Genomic DNA, 17,960 nt, shown 5'->3' with positions numbered 1-17,960 from the left:
AAAATTATCTGCAGAAATTTAACAGTTTTGGATCAATTTTTACTAAATTGTAAGATATTATAATAATAAATATTTCATACAATATAATATTTTACAACATTGAAATTTGAAATTGCAAGAAATTAAATTTGAAAAAATAAAAATGTTTTAAATCATTGCTATCAATGCAACGAATATTTAAGAATTTTATTGTCTATACTAAACGTATGAAAATTAATTTAAACATTTTTTTTTAATATCATTAATTGTATTTGTATTATAATGACAAAAAGTTAATCCACAATTTGTAATTTATAAACGAAGATTTACGAAATGCAGTATTCATAAACTCGATGCAGTGATATGCTTTAATCAAGTAAATATATTCAGTGCAGGACTTCCATCTGATTATCGAAGCGCAATTCGCTTTGCGAATTCTGCCAATCACCAGTAAACGGAGTCTCTCTCACAGAGATTTGTCTGAATGCCTGATTAGTATCTAATCTAGTCAGTTAATTTCCATGCGAAAACGCCCAATTAATAAATTGACACAGTGAGAAACATTGAAAATAATCATATTTATACATTCTTCATTCTATTTCAAACTAATGTATGCATCTTATAGGTCTTTTTGCGATATGAAATTCTTCAGTTTAATGTCTTCTTTAAGGGGATGCTGGACCCACGAAATTGTGGATCTTTACAGTCTTAAGAAAATCTCTAAAACAACTGAACGGGGAATGAGAAATCCCCTTACAGGATTAATATACATACAAAATTAGTTAGTGGTGTTGAGAATTATATGCTAAAATCGAAAAAAAGTTAAAAACTTACTTTTTTTTTCAATTCGTATAAGATGTGTCACCTGACGAGAATATTTCCTTGATAACCAAGTTTTACTACTTGTATGGACTAAATGATTCAACATCACCCGGCGTATTACGTGAACAAACAATATTGACTTTACAGAATTGAGATTGAAAGCATCAAACAAGATATTTTCATTGAACTGCAAAAATGGTAAATTGCCGATAACGAAACTGTAAATTTTTAATTTTTTTCCGTTTTTCGTATTGAAATGTAGCTAGCACCCTCCGTTTTTGTCGATACTTTAGTTATGCAGAAGGATTTTTCCATCCGTAAATGCAATTAAGAGAAACGAGTCTTTAACTAACAATAAGTAATGATAAAACAGGACACTCCAGCATCGCCTTAAGTCTGAAACTGTTATATAATATTAGCAAATTGAAATTATTATTTTAATATAGATAATAATTTAATAAAATAATAATTCTTTTATAAATTTTTTTTTAAGTTGAAGAAAATTATAACAATGTTGGCTGTTAATTTCAATTAGTCGCTATTTTTTTCTGCGATACTTAATATACACATATAATCCTCTTTCGTGTATGTATATACCTTATAATATTAAATAGCAAACTTAAATGGTATTACATCGATTTAAAAAATAATTGTAATAAATCTGTCTCTCAAAATATTGATATTATATTTTATACTACGATTGCAAGATTGAGATAAAAGCTTTTAAGATATATATAATCAATGAATTAAAAAAATAAGTAATAATATTTATTACATACTAAGAAATGATTTGTTTCGAAAAATGATTTTAAGTAATATCATTATACGTAAAGGAAAGGAGTTTTAATTTGGCCTAATTTCGTATCTTTGATCAATTCTGCATATACTATTTTACCTTTGTAGTTGCTGAGAATTAATCAAATTTTGAATTGAAACGTACATTTATCATTGACAAAGCTGTTCAGTTATCGGGTAATTGGATTGATTCACAATTGAAGACAAATAGGCAAATTTGTTATCTCGTGAAGCGCGCATTGACTCTCTTATCGTCTGTTCCTTTTTTTTTGCCCCCCATTTATAACATAACTTCCCTGAAATATGAATGAAATACGCAGCGTTGTATATCATAGAAATTTTGCCCCGCGGTCTCCGGGCGATGTTTCTCGGGCAGCCTCATTTTGAGCGCATCTTATCGATGTACGCGAAAGCTGGGTCAGCGAGGCAATTGCATATACAGAGGGGCGCGCTATCACGTGCGTGCACCGCCACATCGCGTTACCCATTCCTTATATCGTAATCTAAGGAGGTGGCTGGCCGCACGATCACGCCGGGCGTAAGCTTGCATGCCTTCGTTTTGCGGGAGTGGGTTCAGACGTGTATGTTGGGTAGCCTCGTGAATTTCTCACGAGGGAAAATGCATCGCGGGTGCCGAGCTTTCCCCGCCGACGATAGGGAAACAACGGTCGCACGGGGACCATTTTCACTTCATACGTCCCTGTCGCCTTAAATTTCCGAACTTCCCCGAATTAAAACTTCCCTTTTCCCTCTCCTCTCTCTTCCCTCTCGTCTCACCTTCCCCACTGTTCTATAAAATTGCCTAGAGGCGCACATATGGCGCGAATAGGACTGAAGATCGATTGATTTCTACGTTATGTTTTATTTAAGACACGGACGTACCGAAAAATCGCTCGAAAACGTGTATCAACGATTTTTTTATTCTCGCTAAAAGATTGTTTTATTAAAACCTGAAACGTAACACGATCGCCTCGATGTGTAGAATGATATAACTCTGGGCTTTTTTGTATTCATGAAAATGCTTTCCAATAGACACGTTTTTCATTAGTTTCTTCAAGGGGGAGAGTTTTTCAATCTGCGGGATATAATATCTGACGTGTACGTATTTTAATATCGGACTGTCTCGTGACTTAAAATATCTGGTCATATCAGTTTTACACGTACAGTTATGCGTGCATTTCTATTTTTCGCTCGAGGATCATGAGTTGCGATCGATAGATTTATCTGGCTCTGCCCCGCGAAACATCGTCCATAAGCGTTTTGAAACCAAAAAAAAAAAATAACCAAAATAATTTTTACGTATCGGAATTAAGCGTTATTATGGCTATGTAGGCAGTTTTATGTTGCATTTTTACATTTAGTCGCGATGTAACCACGCGTTTCTTAAGTGCAGTTTACACGATACTTTTCTGACAACTGACATACTGGCGCAACTTACTAGTATCTAAAAATGCATGGGTGAGTACTTCAGAATGTTGCTAAACTAGTTTACCTTTCTCATCGCCAGCTAAGCACGGTAGTCAAGTTAAAATATTCAAAGTTTATTAGCTGAGTACTGCACCATGCGTCTGTTAAACCTCTCACGAAAAGTGCTGTACAGAGCAGCCAGACATTTTCAACAAACAGCAGACAAAATAAATTTTATAATTTATACCAAAAATTGTATGAATAAACCCGCAGAAAATATTTAGGAGAAAATATTTCTCCAAAAAAAAAAAAATAGACGAGATATATTATAGATGTCAGGAAATGTAAAATATAAAGATTACTTTTTTAATTGTTTAATACTTGCTTTAATAGTTATAACAAGTTTCCTCGATAGCCGAGCTATAATAAAAACTTTATAAACGTGCATACATATTGACGCTAGTATATCTTCCGTTCTAAAATATTTTTATATTAGTAGTGTATATAGATTATAGAGTGTCCCACTTTTCGCGCGTTATTCTTTTAACGACAAATTCTTTAGAGACGATTTTGTTTTGCCAAAATATTAAAGCACTGAAAATGAACGGAAAAGAGATTTCTTTTGCAAAAACTTCAGCAAGTCAAGTGGATTGCAAAATTACATTAGTTATAACTTTACATAAAGTTTATCTCAACAAAATTCTGATGTGAAGTTTAGTCGAAGTAGATATAGAATATTAAAAATTGAAAAGTTACTACAAGTAATGATCTCTCTCGACATTTTCGCTGAAAAAAAGATTGACCTCAATTTGATCAAAAACTGCATCGTTGGAAACTAATACGTGAGAAATGGAACATTCTGTATACAAAATAAATGTTTTTCTAGCTTTTTTCACGCGTCAGAACATTGTATAATAATAAAAAAAAAAAAAAAAAAAAAAAAAAAAGACCGCGTAAACTACGCTTTACGCGTAGACGCGTGCGTGGCGCGTGTTTGCGACGTTCGCGTTCGTGCCGTGTATAGGCAACTGCATCAATTATTACGCCCGCGCGTTTCATGTATATAGTGTTTCAGAAAGCAGCCGCAAGATCCAGGAAGTACTGCACGGGAAATGAGATTCTTGCGTGAACAATACTCGACCCGCGAGCTGCACTCTGTATATGTATGGTATATGTATGAATATCGGTATATTTTGCATCACGAAGGGGGCACGAATTGGCATTCGGCGATTCGTGGAATCTATATGCTTCGGCTATATATCGTAATGCCCGTATCACATTAGCGATTGGAGATTGTGTTTGCGATTATAATGATCTTGCGTCTCTAGACGGTCTTGACCAATCAGAAAGAAATGGCTAACCAGCAGCTTCTTTCTGATTCGTCGCAAACACGATCGCAAACGCAATCTCCAATCGCCAGTGTGATACAGGCATAACGCCGCGCCAATTTTACGATGCTCAACCAATGATTCTCGGGATTTTCATATTTCCGAATAGTCTAGCACACCGTTACGTTCGTTTCTCCTTATGTCGACCTCGAGAATTGTACCAAAGTGAACTGAAAGAAAATAAAATAAAAATATATTGTGTGCTCCTTCTATATTGACTGCTAATTTAAGTTTCGATAAGTAGAATCAATATTTTCTTTACGAGGAAAAGTACATAAACTTGCATAAAACTGCTGCGCAAGCCCTACTTCTCTGATTTCTCTCAAATTTGATGAATTGAGTGAACAAATAAAAATAATTTTCAGACGTTTTTTTCGACATTCACATATTCTCACACCACAAATGTTTCGAGATGAAAAGTATTAAGTAAGATACAATAGCAATCATTGCAATTAAAGTTAGCGTTTCAGTTTGCGTACAGTTGGATCGCTAATAAATTAATTAATCGATACAACGCAGAAATTTCAAGCAACATTTTCAATGATACTGCAATATTGCAGAAAAAAACGATTTTTCTGAGGCATTTAAAAATTTTACTACACATAGATCTAAAAATAATTTTGTTAGTATACAAATAGTTATGGATGTTTAAGGGAAGAGATCTGGTGATGGATCGGAAAATAGAATTTGGTATGCAGTTGTGTTGTTAATAAATTTTATGGAATATTTAATTTAAATTTACATTTGGTATTATATATTAAAAAAATGAATTAAAAATATTCACTTATCGCGAAAATATAAAACATTAAAAAGAAACAATAGCATTGCTATTATGCTTAACTATCCTACATAATAATTTTAATGGTCCAATAAAGTTATTTACAAATCTGCATCTAGTTAAATTTTTAGACATTTCAGTTCCGTATATGAATAAGAATACATCAAATATACCTATATTCTCTGCAAAAAGTGATTGGAATTGAACATTTAGAGTTTTTGTATAAAAGTGAATGTTATTGTATATGTATACGTATGAAACAGTTTAATCAAGTCAATATTTATATTCAACAATACAATTTTATAGTATAAAATAAATGAAAATGTTTGTATTTTAAATGAAAATGTATTTTAAATAAAAATGTTTATATTTTATCTTGATTATTCTTTAAAAACATGTTTTTTTTTATTGAAATAATTTTTAATCCATGTTTTAAACATTTGCCAAACTTTTTGTCTTACTTTCTAATTCAATATAGAAAAATCTACAATCTTTTTATATTTATTAAATTTTATTTTTTTAAATATTTTTTTATTTTGTTCAGTAATACATCTTTAATAATTATTCACCCGATCAAATTGAACGAATTAGAACGATGCATTATGATTAAGAATAACTCAACCGAACAGATAGAGGAGGTTATTTTTTTGTTTTAACAGGCCTCTTCTTTTTTTTCTCTTCAGATCGATACGGCCCCAGCTTTCGGCGCACCATAACACCCCGCCACCAGGATTGCATCTTAATTATGCTGTGCCGTACATGATCCTCGTGCTCTTTTTGTCTTCGGAGTGCTTCCTGCTCCGCGAGGTATGTGTCGATGAATTCCTGATTATTACGATACTGCAACAAATACCGTCCGTTTCAACTCGAGTTTACCGACATATTTTACTCGACCTCAGTATTTCTCAGGAATAACTGTGTTTTATACGAGATTCACGGGGCTTTACGCGATCGTGTATCTTCATAAGTAAGAAAGGAAGGTTCAATCTTGCCTTTTATATATGGACGAAATTAAAAGGTATAAGGCCTCAACTGGACAACTCTGGCATAAAAAATTGTGTATCTTACAATTTGGAATAAATTTTATTACAGAGAATTAAAATATTTAATATCATTTAAATAATCTAATTTTTTATCAACGATTAAAATTCACAAGATTTGTGAAGATTTAAAGAAATAGATCTGTAAAATTACCACGAGAGTCTCTATATTAATTTACTAATAACGTTAATCTATTATAGTATTAATTAATTAATTAGAGATTGATATATAACAGACACATAATTGAGGATACAATTAAAAAAAATTATGATATATAACTACAAAGAATTGAAAAGAATAAAAAACACAATTTCTTGTTGGAAGATGATTTGAGAACACAGGAAATAATTTGCAATTATATATTCAAACGTATGAAATGTATGCTCTTGTTGGCGTTAGGAATTCTACTGCATTCCTATAGTATGTAGATACCTAAGCTAAGGGAAATTAATCTACAGACTTCCGGTCAATGATTTACTTCTCGCTTAAACGTAAACCAGTCTGAAACATGTGGAGGGATCTCAAGAGCCCAGAATTCGAGGAGATTTCAGCTATTAATAACGATCGTTAACATTTCTGAGTCTCAGTAGACACGTTCTTGACACAAATTATCGATTACCCAATGAAACTTCGGCGTGCCCTTTAAATTCACTCAGACCAAGTTAACCGAGCTTGATTGTCAATAGACAAGACGTGGCGTAGTAAACCAAATAGTCACACAGAGAATGCGAAATGAGATAGTGATTACGCTTGTTGCACTGGTTAGGATTCTCTTTAACCGACAATTAAGATTCACAATAGCGGCGGTCAATATAATAAGCGAACAGAATGCAAATTGAATTACCGCGCACTGCCGTTTCTGCCGCACGAATGAAATGAAAATATTTCTCGCACTGTCGCACAGTTTTCGAATCGTTACCTCCGTCGTAAGTTCCTCCAAGTATTTCTGAGCATCTTCGATCTCATTGCGTACTTTACGGATCTCCTTCTCATACATTTTCTTCTCTCGATCGTACTTCTGTTGCCATTGCTCGATCCGACTTTCGATGAGCTGTAAATTCAAAGTAAATATTTTTGTTATCTTCCCAAGGACGTGACTCATCTTAAATTTAACGAAATTTATTTCGTGCTTGACATTTCATAAAAACGCCAAATTTGTGTTAACATATCCGCTGAAAGAAAGATCATAAAAAGCTGCGATCTCAAAGTACATTTTTCATCAACCTTTTAAGCTTTTTCGCTGAAGAATTCACAAGATCGCTTAAGTGTCCGTCTTAATTTTAATGACGGACCCTTTTAAGTCTTGACTGTTTAAGTAAAAGGCGGTAAAAAGATGTCTATAAAACATTTTAAACGATAAAGAAGTTGAGAAAGTATTTACTCTCACCGCTATACGTCGTGTCAGATAACGCGTTAATACATCATTCACGTGATTTTCGTTTCTCTCGCGCACGCAATGATCATTCAAAGTCTTTTTCAATTCGTCCATCTTCACCTCGTAACGCAGTACGTACTGTTCCCTACGTGCCGCTTCCCACATTCGGACATATTTCATCTCCATGTCCTTAATTAGTTTCAGCTTCTCCTTCTCGTCCTAAACATTTTGCCAACACAAGTTTCGTTTTAACATGACTGTACTTATACGCATACAATGGTTAAACGGTAAAATTTCATGATTTATCACTGTTGCGTCGTATATACATATATTTGTAAACGTTTCGACTTGTGAAACATTTACCCGTGTTAAAGTGAGCTTCTTTGTTAAACGCTCTTCCTCCTTTTCATTCGCTGTTTTCTTATCAGTAATTGCTTTTCGTAACTCTGCCACGATTATTTGCATGCTTTCATTCTTTTCTATTAAAAGATGTTCCTGTTCTACTTCTGACGTAATCTTCTCGATTTCTTTGGTTAATACATCGATGGTTCCATGTTCGCTAATTTCCTGCTTCAAGTCTTCTATTATACCGCTCACATATAAACTGTAATGTATAAAAGATGTCTCTGAATCTTTAGACACTCAGTAAAATACAGGTATGCATACATCTTAGCATGTTTAAAAAATGATATCTCTGAAAAAAAAGTAAACAATTAAGGTCAAATATGACTAATAAAAGAGGAATTTTGCTTAAATTTTAACCAAAAGTATATAATTTTTTAAATAAATGCTATATTGAAATATATGAAAAATTATTTGCATAGTAAGGTACGAAATTAATCAAATTACAATAAAAAAGACGACATAGTGTGCAGCATTTATTTTTGTGTTGTAATATAATAATTTCTCAAACATTATTCTGCTAATATGCATGACTTTATGACGTATCTATAAAATGTATATTCTTGATGATGTATTTTTTTTTATATTCTATACAAAACTCGACGAGCCTTCATTTTAATGGTGAAGAAATATAGCAATTAATTAATGCAATGGACATGTACTATACATGTGTGTATAATTGTACTCGTATATAGATATGCTTACACTCGTCAGTGAAAAGGATGCAATACTTTTTTTCAATGGGTTTTGAAATGCAGTCTATTTAACCGAGAGATTGGTTCTTATTAACGGATCTAAGCATTTACGTTTAATCACTGTACAAGCAAGGCTAAGTTTCAAAATCCATCGAAAAAAAAAGTGTTGCAAGTTTCCTTCCCGGTGGTAAGTATACATAAATTATATGCTGAAACTTTTTAAGCTGTACCGCATACATAGTCCTTTAGTAATATACATTTTATTTTTTACGTTAAATCTAATATTACGATCATTAAAACGTCTTAATATAAACTTCTATTAGACTTTGAAGATATTTTATTGTTTACATTCATTATATTAGATTCATCATTTTTTAACATTTTCATATTTTTGAGCTTATTTTCATATTTAGATTTCAAACTTTTAAAAATAATTAAATTATACCTTTCCTAAAAATAATGAAATGTAAAAGAATCAATATATAGAGATGAGTGGAATTATTTATAATTAAACTTACTTATTAGATCTGCATGATTAATTAATATTGATTAACAGTAACGGATCGGAATAGTTTGAAAATTTTCTCGGTCACAACATTGAAACTTTATTGTATTTATATTTCACGATTATTAGGACGACTAGTAAATGGAATTATCAAAATCTTTTATTAATTAAAGCAAATGGATGTTTTACGTATAAAATCTCCATATTTAAATAACGAAAACAAAATTACATTTAATCACAGGACAGTGCAAATAATAATTATTTGAAACAAAGTGCGTAAAGAATAATAAAAAATATAGTAAAATATGTTATTACCATAACATTTTTATACGATTTAAATTCGATACTATACAGCATATAATAAATAAAGAAAGAATTATTTGTATTTCTTCAGAAAGCAGACGTTAATTTATTAATTATGTAATTAATTTCGTTTTGGGATTCTATTGTTATCGTAGTCTATTGGCTGATCCGCTATTGACTACCACATGTCGGTCTTTCAAACAGGCTTATGGACAGATTAAACAAGCCAACCTGTCTCGTAGGAGCTTTTCACGCGCAGCCTCCCTCCGTGAATCCGTCATTTCCGCGGCGTTTCTGGTAAGCGTTTGCAGAATAGACGTTTCCGAAATTCTGTGGATGGATATACAAAGATGTGTCATATCACAGTCGCGTTTATTGCGCTATATCCGCAGGACGTACTTAACATTTGGGAGAATATTAGTGGCGTCATTATCCTGCGATTGTTGTCGTAAGATGTTTTGGTAAACGGCCAATGAGTCCACACATTCCTCCAGGACTTTTAGGACAACCTCACACATTGCAGGCGAAAATCCGGCGGGACTTTTCGATCCAATCGGCGTTTCCATCTGTTTTCTTTTCTACAACAAATTGGATCGATCTTTCGTTCATTGTTTGTTAGCTATTTTTATTAACAAATTTATATACATAATTCATATTATTTCCTTTCTAAATTTTTTAGAATAGAATCTGATTCTAAAAAATGAAAATTGTGTCAATTTTGAAAAAGAATGACTCAATTTTCAATCTTTAAGAGTAAAATATTTCACTCTTTAGAATGACAATATATATACTTTAAAAGTTTTAGAAAGCACAGTTTATAGAACTATGATATATAGAGCGCGGAAAGTATTTCGAAATTTTGATAGGAACTATACGAGAATGACAGAATCACGTACGTTTCACGATGTAAAGAATATTTCACACGACGCGGAGTGAGGTTCATGCACTCTTTTATGCAAGTACTTGTACATACGTTTTATGTTCAACGTCGATAAATTCAATATGTGTTAAATATATTCGCTTGACAAATACGTCGTGTCAGTCTACATCTGTCTGATAAGTCAATTTATCACATGTTCCTGTGAAGAAGCTTGACTTCAAGATCGTTCTCCGTTACTTCCTTAAATTCTGAATAACATCAACATCACAGTCGGAATACTATCTTTTCCAAGGAACAGGTGCAGAATAGATGTGCTCGAAATGATTAAAAAGGGACGATTTTTGTATATTTAATTTTCTAAATTGACTTTTTATGAAAAATATGTTATCGAAAATCAATAATGGAAGAGCAAAAGACAATTAAATAAATTTAACGAATGAATCATTAACTTCAATGAATATCTATTTTAGTGCAATTTATATAACATTTTTTTATTAATATATACAAGGCGCGTCACATAATTTGTTATAAATTAATATTTTAGCATCAATCATGGTATCGGAAAAATTATTGATGGCAAACTAATGAGAAAGAAAAAGTTGCATAATTTTTATAACTTATATGAAAGCGTCATTAATTTTTTAAGATTTACTTTTTAAGAGATTTTTTATTAATAGTGCTATTTTACATAACAGATGTTAAGGTAAATCTACATTTCTCGAGTAATCTTAAAATATTCTTGATTTTAAATATCTATTTAAAAAATTTAAGCGATTTATACAACGCGTCATTATTAAGAATTTTTCCGAATAATGCTTAAGATATTAATTTGTAATTCATTCTATATATCACTATTTATTAATAATAATCTTATATATTTTAATTTAATAAAATAGCAACTAAAACTTGTTAATATTACACTTGCTAGTATTTTCAAACATAATTACATTGCTTCTTATATGTACATATGCTAATGAGGAGAACACATTCAACAATCATTCAGTGGGCACATAATGAATATTGAAAATACGTATAAAATTTACATACATTGCTTTATGCGCAAACAACTAAACTTTACAAATAAGCAGACGTTTTTGCACAAGTTTATTGGCACATCATCGGACGCGCAGGTATCACATCGATCCCGGACACAGCACTCTGTAAAGAAAGAAAAAGAAGAAAAACTGTAGCTCCGCAAACCTTTCGAGCGAGTTAAACAGTTTGATCCATCGCCGTGGGCTGCCGTGGAAACGAACTCGGAGACCATAGACGTTAAAGCGGCAATAGGCGTGAGAATAAGGAAATAAAAAAAAAGAGGAAATGCAAGAGGAGGCTACGCGCAAAAAATCCTTTGAAACGAAAAGGAAGCACTTGCTGGAGGGAACTTTGTTCTCTCTTATAATGTAAAAAAAAAACGCAAACGTACGATCTCCAATTCCATGACATTTCTAAAATTGAATTCATCGAATCGCGCACGATTTCGTTGTAATTTAAAAAAAATGGGAATCGTGAAAAATCCGAAAAGACTTAACGCGGCTCATACGAGCGTCGCGTCCTGTGCCGTTCTGCAAACACGTACTCTGAAACGCGATTTTGCTTCTCGCACATTTCCGGGAAAGTTTCGCGCGGAGAAAGAAACTTTTTGTGGAAAAGTTGCAGTCTTTAAAGGCATGGACACACATTTAACGCGGACGGTGGACGAAGCCAAGTACATCTTAGCTTACATGAGGCCGAGGAAATGCATCGTTGTAGTTTTGCCGCAACGCCATAGAATGCCTGTTCGGAATTATCGATTTTAGGTATCGCGAAATCTCCCGCACGCCTTTTATCTCTCAGCGCAGCAAAAAACTTTTCACATTGCTCTTCTGCTATTAGAGCTTCATATTTTCACCAGTAATATACTATAATTTAGAAATAATAATATAACAAATAATATCTACATATACCTTACAAAATAAAATAGAAAAGCTTATAAATATTGTCGAACACGTTGCAAAATGTTTTTCAAAGAGAAGTTTAATAGATTAATGCTAAGGGTTTAATAGACAAATGCTATTAAAATACAATACGATGAGTTAGAACTTACTTTTGCGACAAAATTCACATTAAGAAAAGGTAACTGCGAAAATTCAATAAACATCGTTCTACTTGATCTGTTCCGAACGAAGAAACCTCGTGCTATTGGTACTTCATCAATTATTCCACGAAGCGAAGCGAACGAAAGTCGAAAACTGTTAAATTGATACCGACATAATTACTATCCGATCGTGTTAGGGTCCTGGCCCCGGGAAAAAAAATCCTGCGGGCAAAAAAGGCCGCGACAGCACGTATCAGTTTGATTGGAAAAGTTTTCACATCGAAAAGAGGGACTTTTAATTGAATCTGCATTGTCTGGCAAGAGAGAGAGAGAGAGAGAGAGATCTTCGCGCGGCCTCTCGAGCTCGCGTCCTCGTTTATCGTGAAGAATATCGGACCGTGAATTCGTGAAAACAAGGTAACGATGTCATCTGTTACTAAGAAATCCGACTAATTCCGGGTCCGCGTATGTGTGGGTGTCTCTCATTGTGCTGCTTTCCGAGACTTACTCGATTAATCGCACGATTTGACAGGTGGCAAGTCATCTCTCGATTAAACTTGAAGTAAGAACTTGGAGACGCAAAAATTAGATGGAGAATATTAAGAATGTCAAGCGTGTGAAATATTATGATCTTATATGCTGAAGTAGATTAACCTATTAAATAATTGTTTTGGATGTGTTTCAAAATTTTTGAAAAGTGTGTGCGCCTATCAATCATATGTACAGATTGCATTTTTTTGTATTGATTTTATTTTACACACAATACTTATACTTTCATCGATGATACAAAAAGTCATGGTAATCGGTTCTAGTAATATAATTGTTCAATTTCAAATAACTGAATTCTGAGAGATATGTATACAAGAAATTCATTTTTTTATTTTGTCTTATAAAAAAAATTATGACGAAAAATGCGAAACATTATTAAATAAAGAAGAGAAAAGACTTTTAAATTAATCTCTAATGTTTCATTACCATATATTCTCATTAAACGTTAGAAAATAAATTTCCTTTTTTCTATAATCCGTCTGTTTTCTACGGGAACGATTTATACTAATATCAGGTAATATTTCTAAAAAAGGTCGATAGTAAAAGACAGAATATTGAAGGCCCTCAATAAATCTTCCAAATGATTCCAAAATTTTTCATAACCAGGAGCGGTCACAAAAAAAAAATGCAAAGTACGGAGTTTAGAAAAATATAGCTTCAACGGCCGAAATGGGGTAGCTATCCCTTATCTAATGCAAGAGTAAACCGTCGCACCCTGTCGGCTGTTATCGTAGTCCGAAGTGGACTTAACCCTCGTGCAGGAAAACGTATGTGTACACATGCGGCTACCAGGAGGCCACCTCCGGCGTCGTGGCGCGTGCGTATTCGCGAGGCGGCGTCGCGACGGCGCGTTTCCGCCGCGCCCGATGCCGTGGCGAGGAGACGCGAGGGCGGTGTCGGTGGTGATAGCAGCGAGAGAGGGTTGTTCTGGTTTACTCGCCGTGCGCTCCTCGCTGTCGTCGTCGCCGTCGCCGTCGCCGTCGTCGACGAGCGCGTCGCGGTGCTGGAGAGCGCTTTTTTCTCTCTCTCTCTCTCTCTCTCTCTCTCTCTCTCGGGACATTTCAACCGCGAGCCGTGACACCGCGGTGATTTCTCGGCGCTCCGTTCTGGCACGCGCTTCTTCCTGGTTACGGATCTCGAATTGCCGTCGAGACCGAAAGAAAGAGGAACTGCATGCGAGCGCTTTTCATCCGTATAAGTACGTGGTTGTCGTCGCTGCTTCCTTCAGTCACGGCAACAATTTTCCGGTCTCGCTCACACAGTGGACCGCATAAGGTTATATCCCACCCCGGTTGTTACCGCATCGTCACCGTCGGCGCCGTCGGCGTGGATGGTGCTGGTGGTGGTGCTAGTGCCGGTACTGGATCATCCGCTCTCATCCGCTGTTGTTCAGCTGTTGTTATTGCCCGTCGCATTAAGGGGGTGAGTACATATTAGACTTAACCCTTTTGTCGTGTTTGATATTTCGATCATCTTGCCTCGTTCTTCATACGAAGATGCAAGGCGACGCGAGAAAAGTGCGCGCGTCTCGGTACAAGCTTTGACGACTGAACTTGTGTAATGTCGATTTTGTGTCCTATCGAGGGTTGTTACGAGTAACCTAGTTGGCACTTTTCACAACCCCTCGTGTTTATGTCGACCTCTCTCTTCTTTCCCTCTTTCAGTCTCGTCCTCGCTTTCAATTCTGTCTCTTTCTCTCTCTCTCTCTCTCTCTCTCTCTCTCTCTCTCTCTCTCTCTCTGTCTCTCTCTCTATTCCTCTACGACCATCTTGCTCTTTCTTTTTCTCGGGCGGGGGTGGTAAACATGCGTTCTGCAAAGACGTCGATGGAGTGACGCCGAGAATCCCGCCTGCAGAAAATAATCTCGATAAATCGTATTGTATTCGTATTGAGCTCTACTTCATTATCATAACGAAAATTGTTAGCTGATGCTGATATCGCTCCTTTATTTTAAAAGCGACACAACTCACAGAATTATGTTTTCGAGGAAAAATTATTTTTCAACTTCACAGAAAATTATTGATCAATCAAATAATACCAGCAAAACAAATATATTCAATACGATTAAGTGTCATTTATGTCATTTTCATTTCATAACCCTTAAAACCACCTTTCTAGAGTTATGGTGATTTTGACGATCTTTCAAAATAAATTTAAATTAGATTATTTTTGATGAATAATAGAATAAGATTTATTTGACTCACTAATAATTAAAAAATGTTTTTTTTAATTGTATTACTTTTGAAATAAAGAAGCGATATAATTTGCATATGAATCCAAATCTTGAGATTGTAACTGCACTGTAACAATTAAAATGCAATTAATGCAATCGAAACAATAAATGTATAAATTAAATATTGTAATAAATTAAATATCGCAATATATATTTTCGTGAAACCATTCTCTAACAGAGAGTGCCAATAAATTCAGTAAATTATTATTTAGCAAATAAAACATCATTATAAATAGTTCTGTGTATAATAAGAATAATATATTCGTTATTGAGAAGGTAGTATTTCGGTGGCGCATTGGTCGTTATGCAAACACTATAGTTAACCCAGAAAATCTTCAGAAATCAGATACGTAAGTAAATCGACAACGTGAAGCACTAATTTAATTAAAATTACTACTTGAAGAATTAACTCACTCTGTACAATGCCGTTGAATTATTGCGATTAATTTTATGTTTCTTGATATTTGAGTGTCGAAAATCAAAATTATTAAATTTATTGTTGATTTTACTGGTAGATTACTAATATCATCAATCGATTTGTTGTTTTATTGGATGTTAATTGATTTATTATTATTATTATTATTAAATTCGATTTCTACCGATTCGTTTCATACACTCGATTGAAAAAAATAATCATTTTAACGCAGTATTATATAACGAATATTGTTTGTATTTGCGGTAGTTTAATTGTACTGTGGAATAATGTTGATTTGATCAATTGTAGCTCGCTGTTTCCTTTCTGCCTGATCTCCTACTACTTTTCTGATTCGTGTATAATTTGTCGCAACTGCGACAAATTGAACTACAAAAAAACATGTTCTATTTTAGTTTTTCCAACTTTTTATTTTGATAATTATTTGCTAAAATAAAATACGATTTTGTTATTTCAACGTTGTTTTGACATATCGTCAAATACAAAATATACTTTCTCTCTCTCTCTCTCTCTCTCTCTCTCTTCCCTTCTCTTTTTCTTAAGGAGAGCTAACGGCTTATCTGAAAATCTGGGACTCCATTGACAAATCATCATTTTAATTGAATTTCTTTGCGTTGTAAAAGCACTTGACTTCTCTCATTTTGCTTGTCGCGCGAGCACTCGTATGATCGTTTTTTCCCGCCGTATTTCCAATTAACGTCCTGTACACGGCCAAATGTCTAGTTTACATGTGCACCTAAAAACGGCATTTTTTATATTAAAACACTCCTTTTATACTTAAATCAAGAAATGAAAATAACAAATAGATTAGTTTTTTCTTACATATGTAGAACAAATCTGTGAAATTTTTTAGTACTCTTATACAATGAATATTTTTTAAAATTTACACACACCGCGATAATAGAAAAAGTTAAAAATATTACAGAGATACGCGTACACTAAATATCTTAAAAGCTTTAAATTTTTATTTCTATGATAAATTCCTTGACTCCGTTGGATTTATATTTTTTTAAATTAAAAAATAAACGGTATTTAATATTGAGTGTTGGGTAAAAAATTTTATTAAAAAATATTAAAAACTTTTTCTTATATACAATAAGATATATAAGAAAATTAAAAAATTTTTCTCAGAAATTATTTTTTTTGTTTTAAGATTTTATATAATTTTATATAATCCCTTAATCATTTTAAGAAATTTGGATATGTTTAATATTTATATCTTAAAATAAGCGGCATATATGTTTTAATAGATACTCATGTGACGAAGATAAAATATTTCTTAAAAATGATTAATTTTTATATTTTTAAGCATAAGTATATTACTAGAATAGTAAGAGAAATATGAAAAAATATGTTAAATTTTTATGATTTTAAAAACATTTTATGAAGGTGTCCCGTAAACATTTCAGAAATATATATTTTTTAAAAGAAAAAAATATACGTCAAGTGCATAAAAAAGGCATTGAATTCTTCTTAATCAAAAATCGGACATGAAATAAATGTATAATTAACCAAATATTTCATTACGTAAAACACATAGGATAGACCAATAATGGTTAAAATTGTCAACTGGATTATAATGAAGAAAAACTTGGCGTGCTCGGATTGCATTAATTGTACTTCAGTGAAAACATTACTCTAATATAGTATTTGCATTATAATTGAATTCAAATATAAAAATAATAGACATATGTATTATATATAATATATACGTATGTATAACTTGGTTAATTACATTTATTTCATGTCCGATTTTTTATTTAAGAAGAATTCAATGCCTTTTTTATATACTTGGCGTATATATTTTCTTTTTTTTGACAAAGGTTTTTTTAAGGGATTTCACTGCTTTTTGTAAATTTACTTTTTAAACTTTAGTTATAAGTTAAACATATTAAAAATATTAATATTATATCGTATTTATTCGTAATCTTAATGTTATAATAATATCTCCTTTTTTCTTTCTTTGCACTTACATGTACATACATACGTATTATATGTATTCAATTAGCGCGAATTTAAAATTAAATGATATCGATATATGCATGTGATCACATGTGATGCTATCTTCCGTCATCTATTTCCGTTGTCATACAAGATAGTATGCAAAACAAAGTTCATTGTATACAAATATACTTTTGGCCCCTTGGTGAGCCTATGCGAGATGGTGTCATCTACCGCGGCGTTTCGTCCCGGTCCCCACTACTGGATTCGTCAGTAAGACATTGTAGTGGGAGCCTGCTTTAGACGCCTAGGGATCTTAGATCGAGGTTCTATATGAAAGAATTTCACGTGTCTCGA

At 33.0% G+C, this 17,960-nt stretch overlaps 1 protein-coding gene across 1 annotated transcript; it reads right to left on the bottom strand.

Annotated features, from left to right (window-relative positions):
• Positions 1 to 5,808: 5,808 nt before the first annotated feature.
• Positions 5,809 to 10,056, bottom strand: LOC108773126 (IQ domain-containing protein G). The gene is made up of 5 exons (XM_018538845.1): positions 9,918 to 10,056; positions 7,949 to 8,205; positions 7,598 to 7,804; positions 7,130 to 7,261; positions 5,809 to 6,009 (listed from the first exon to the last, which is right to left on the bottom strand). Exons 1-5 carry the CDS (start codon positions 10,054 to 10,056, stop codon positions 5,809 to 5,811), a joined length of 936 nt encoding a protein of 311 aa, XP_018394347.1.
• Positions 10,057 to 17,960: the final 7,904 nt, after the last annotated feature.

This window comes from Cyphomyrmex costatus, unplaced genomic scaffold (assembly GCF_001594065.2).
Source record: "Cyphomyrmex costatus isolate MS0001 unplaced genomic scaffold, Ccosl1.0 scaffold199, whole genome shotgun sequence".
Lineage (NCBI taxonomy): Eukaryota > Metazoa > Arthropoda > Insecta > Hymenoptera > Formicidae > Cyphomyrmex > Cyphomyrmex costatus.
Note: the sequence above shows the minus strand (reverse complement) of the source record. Positions and strands in the feature narration are given on the sequence as shown.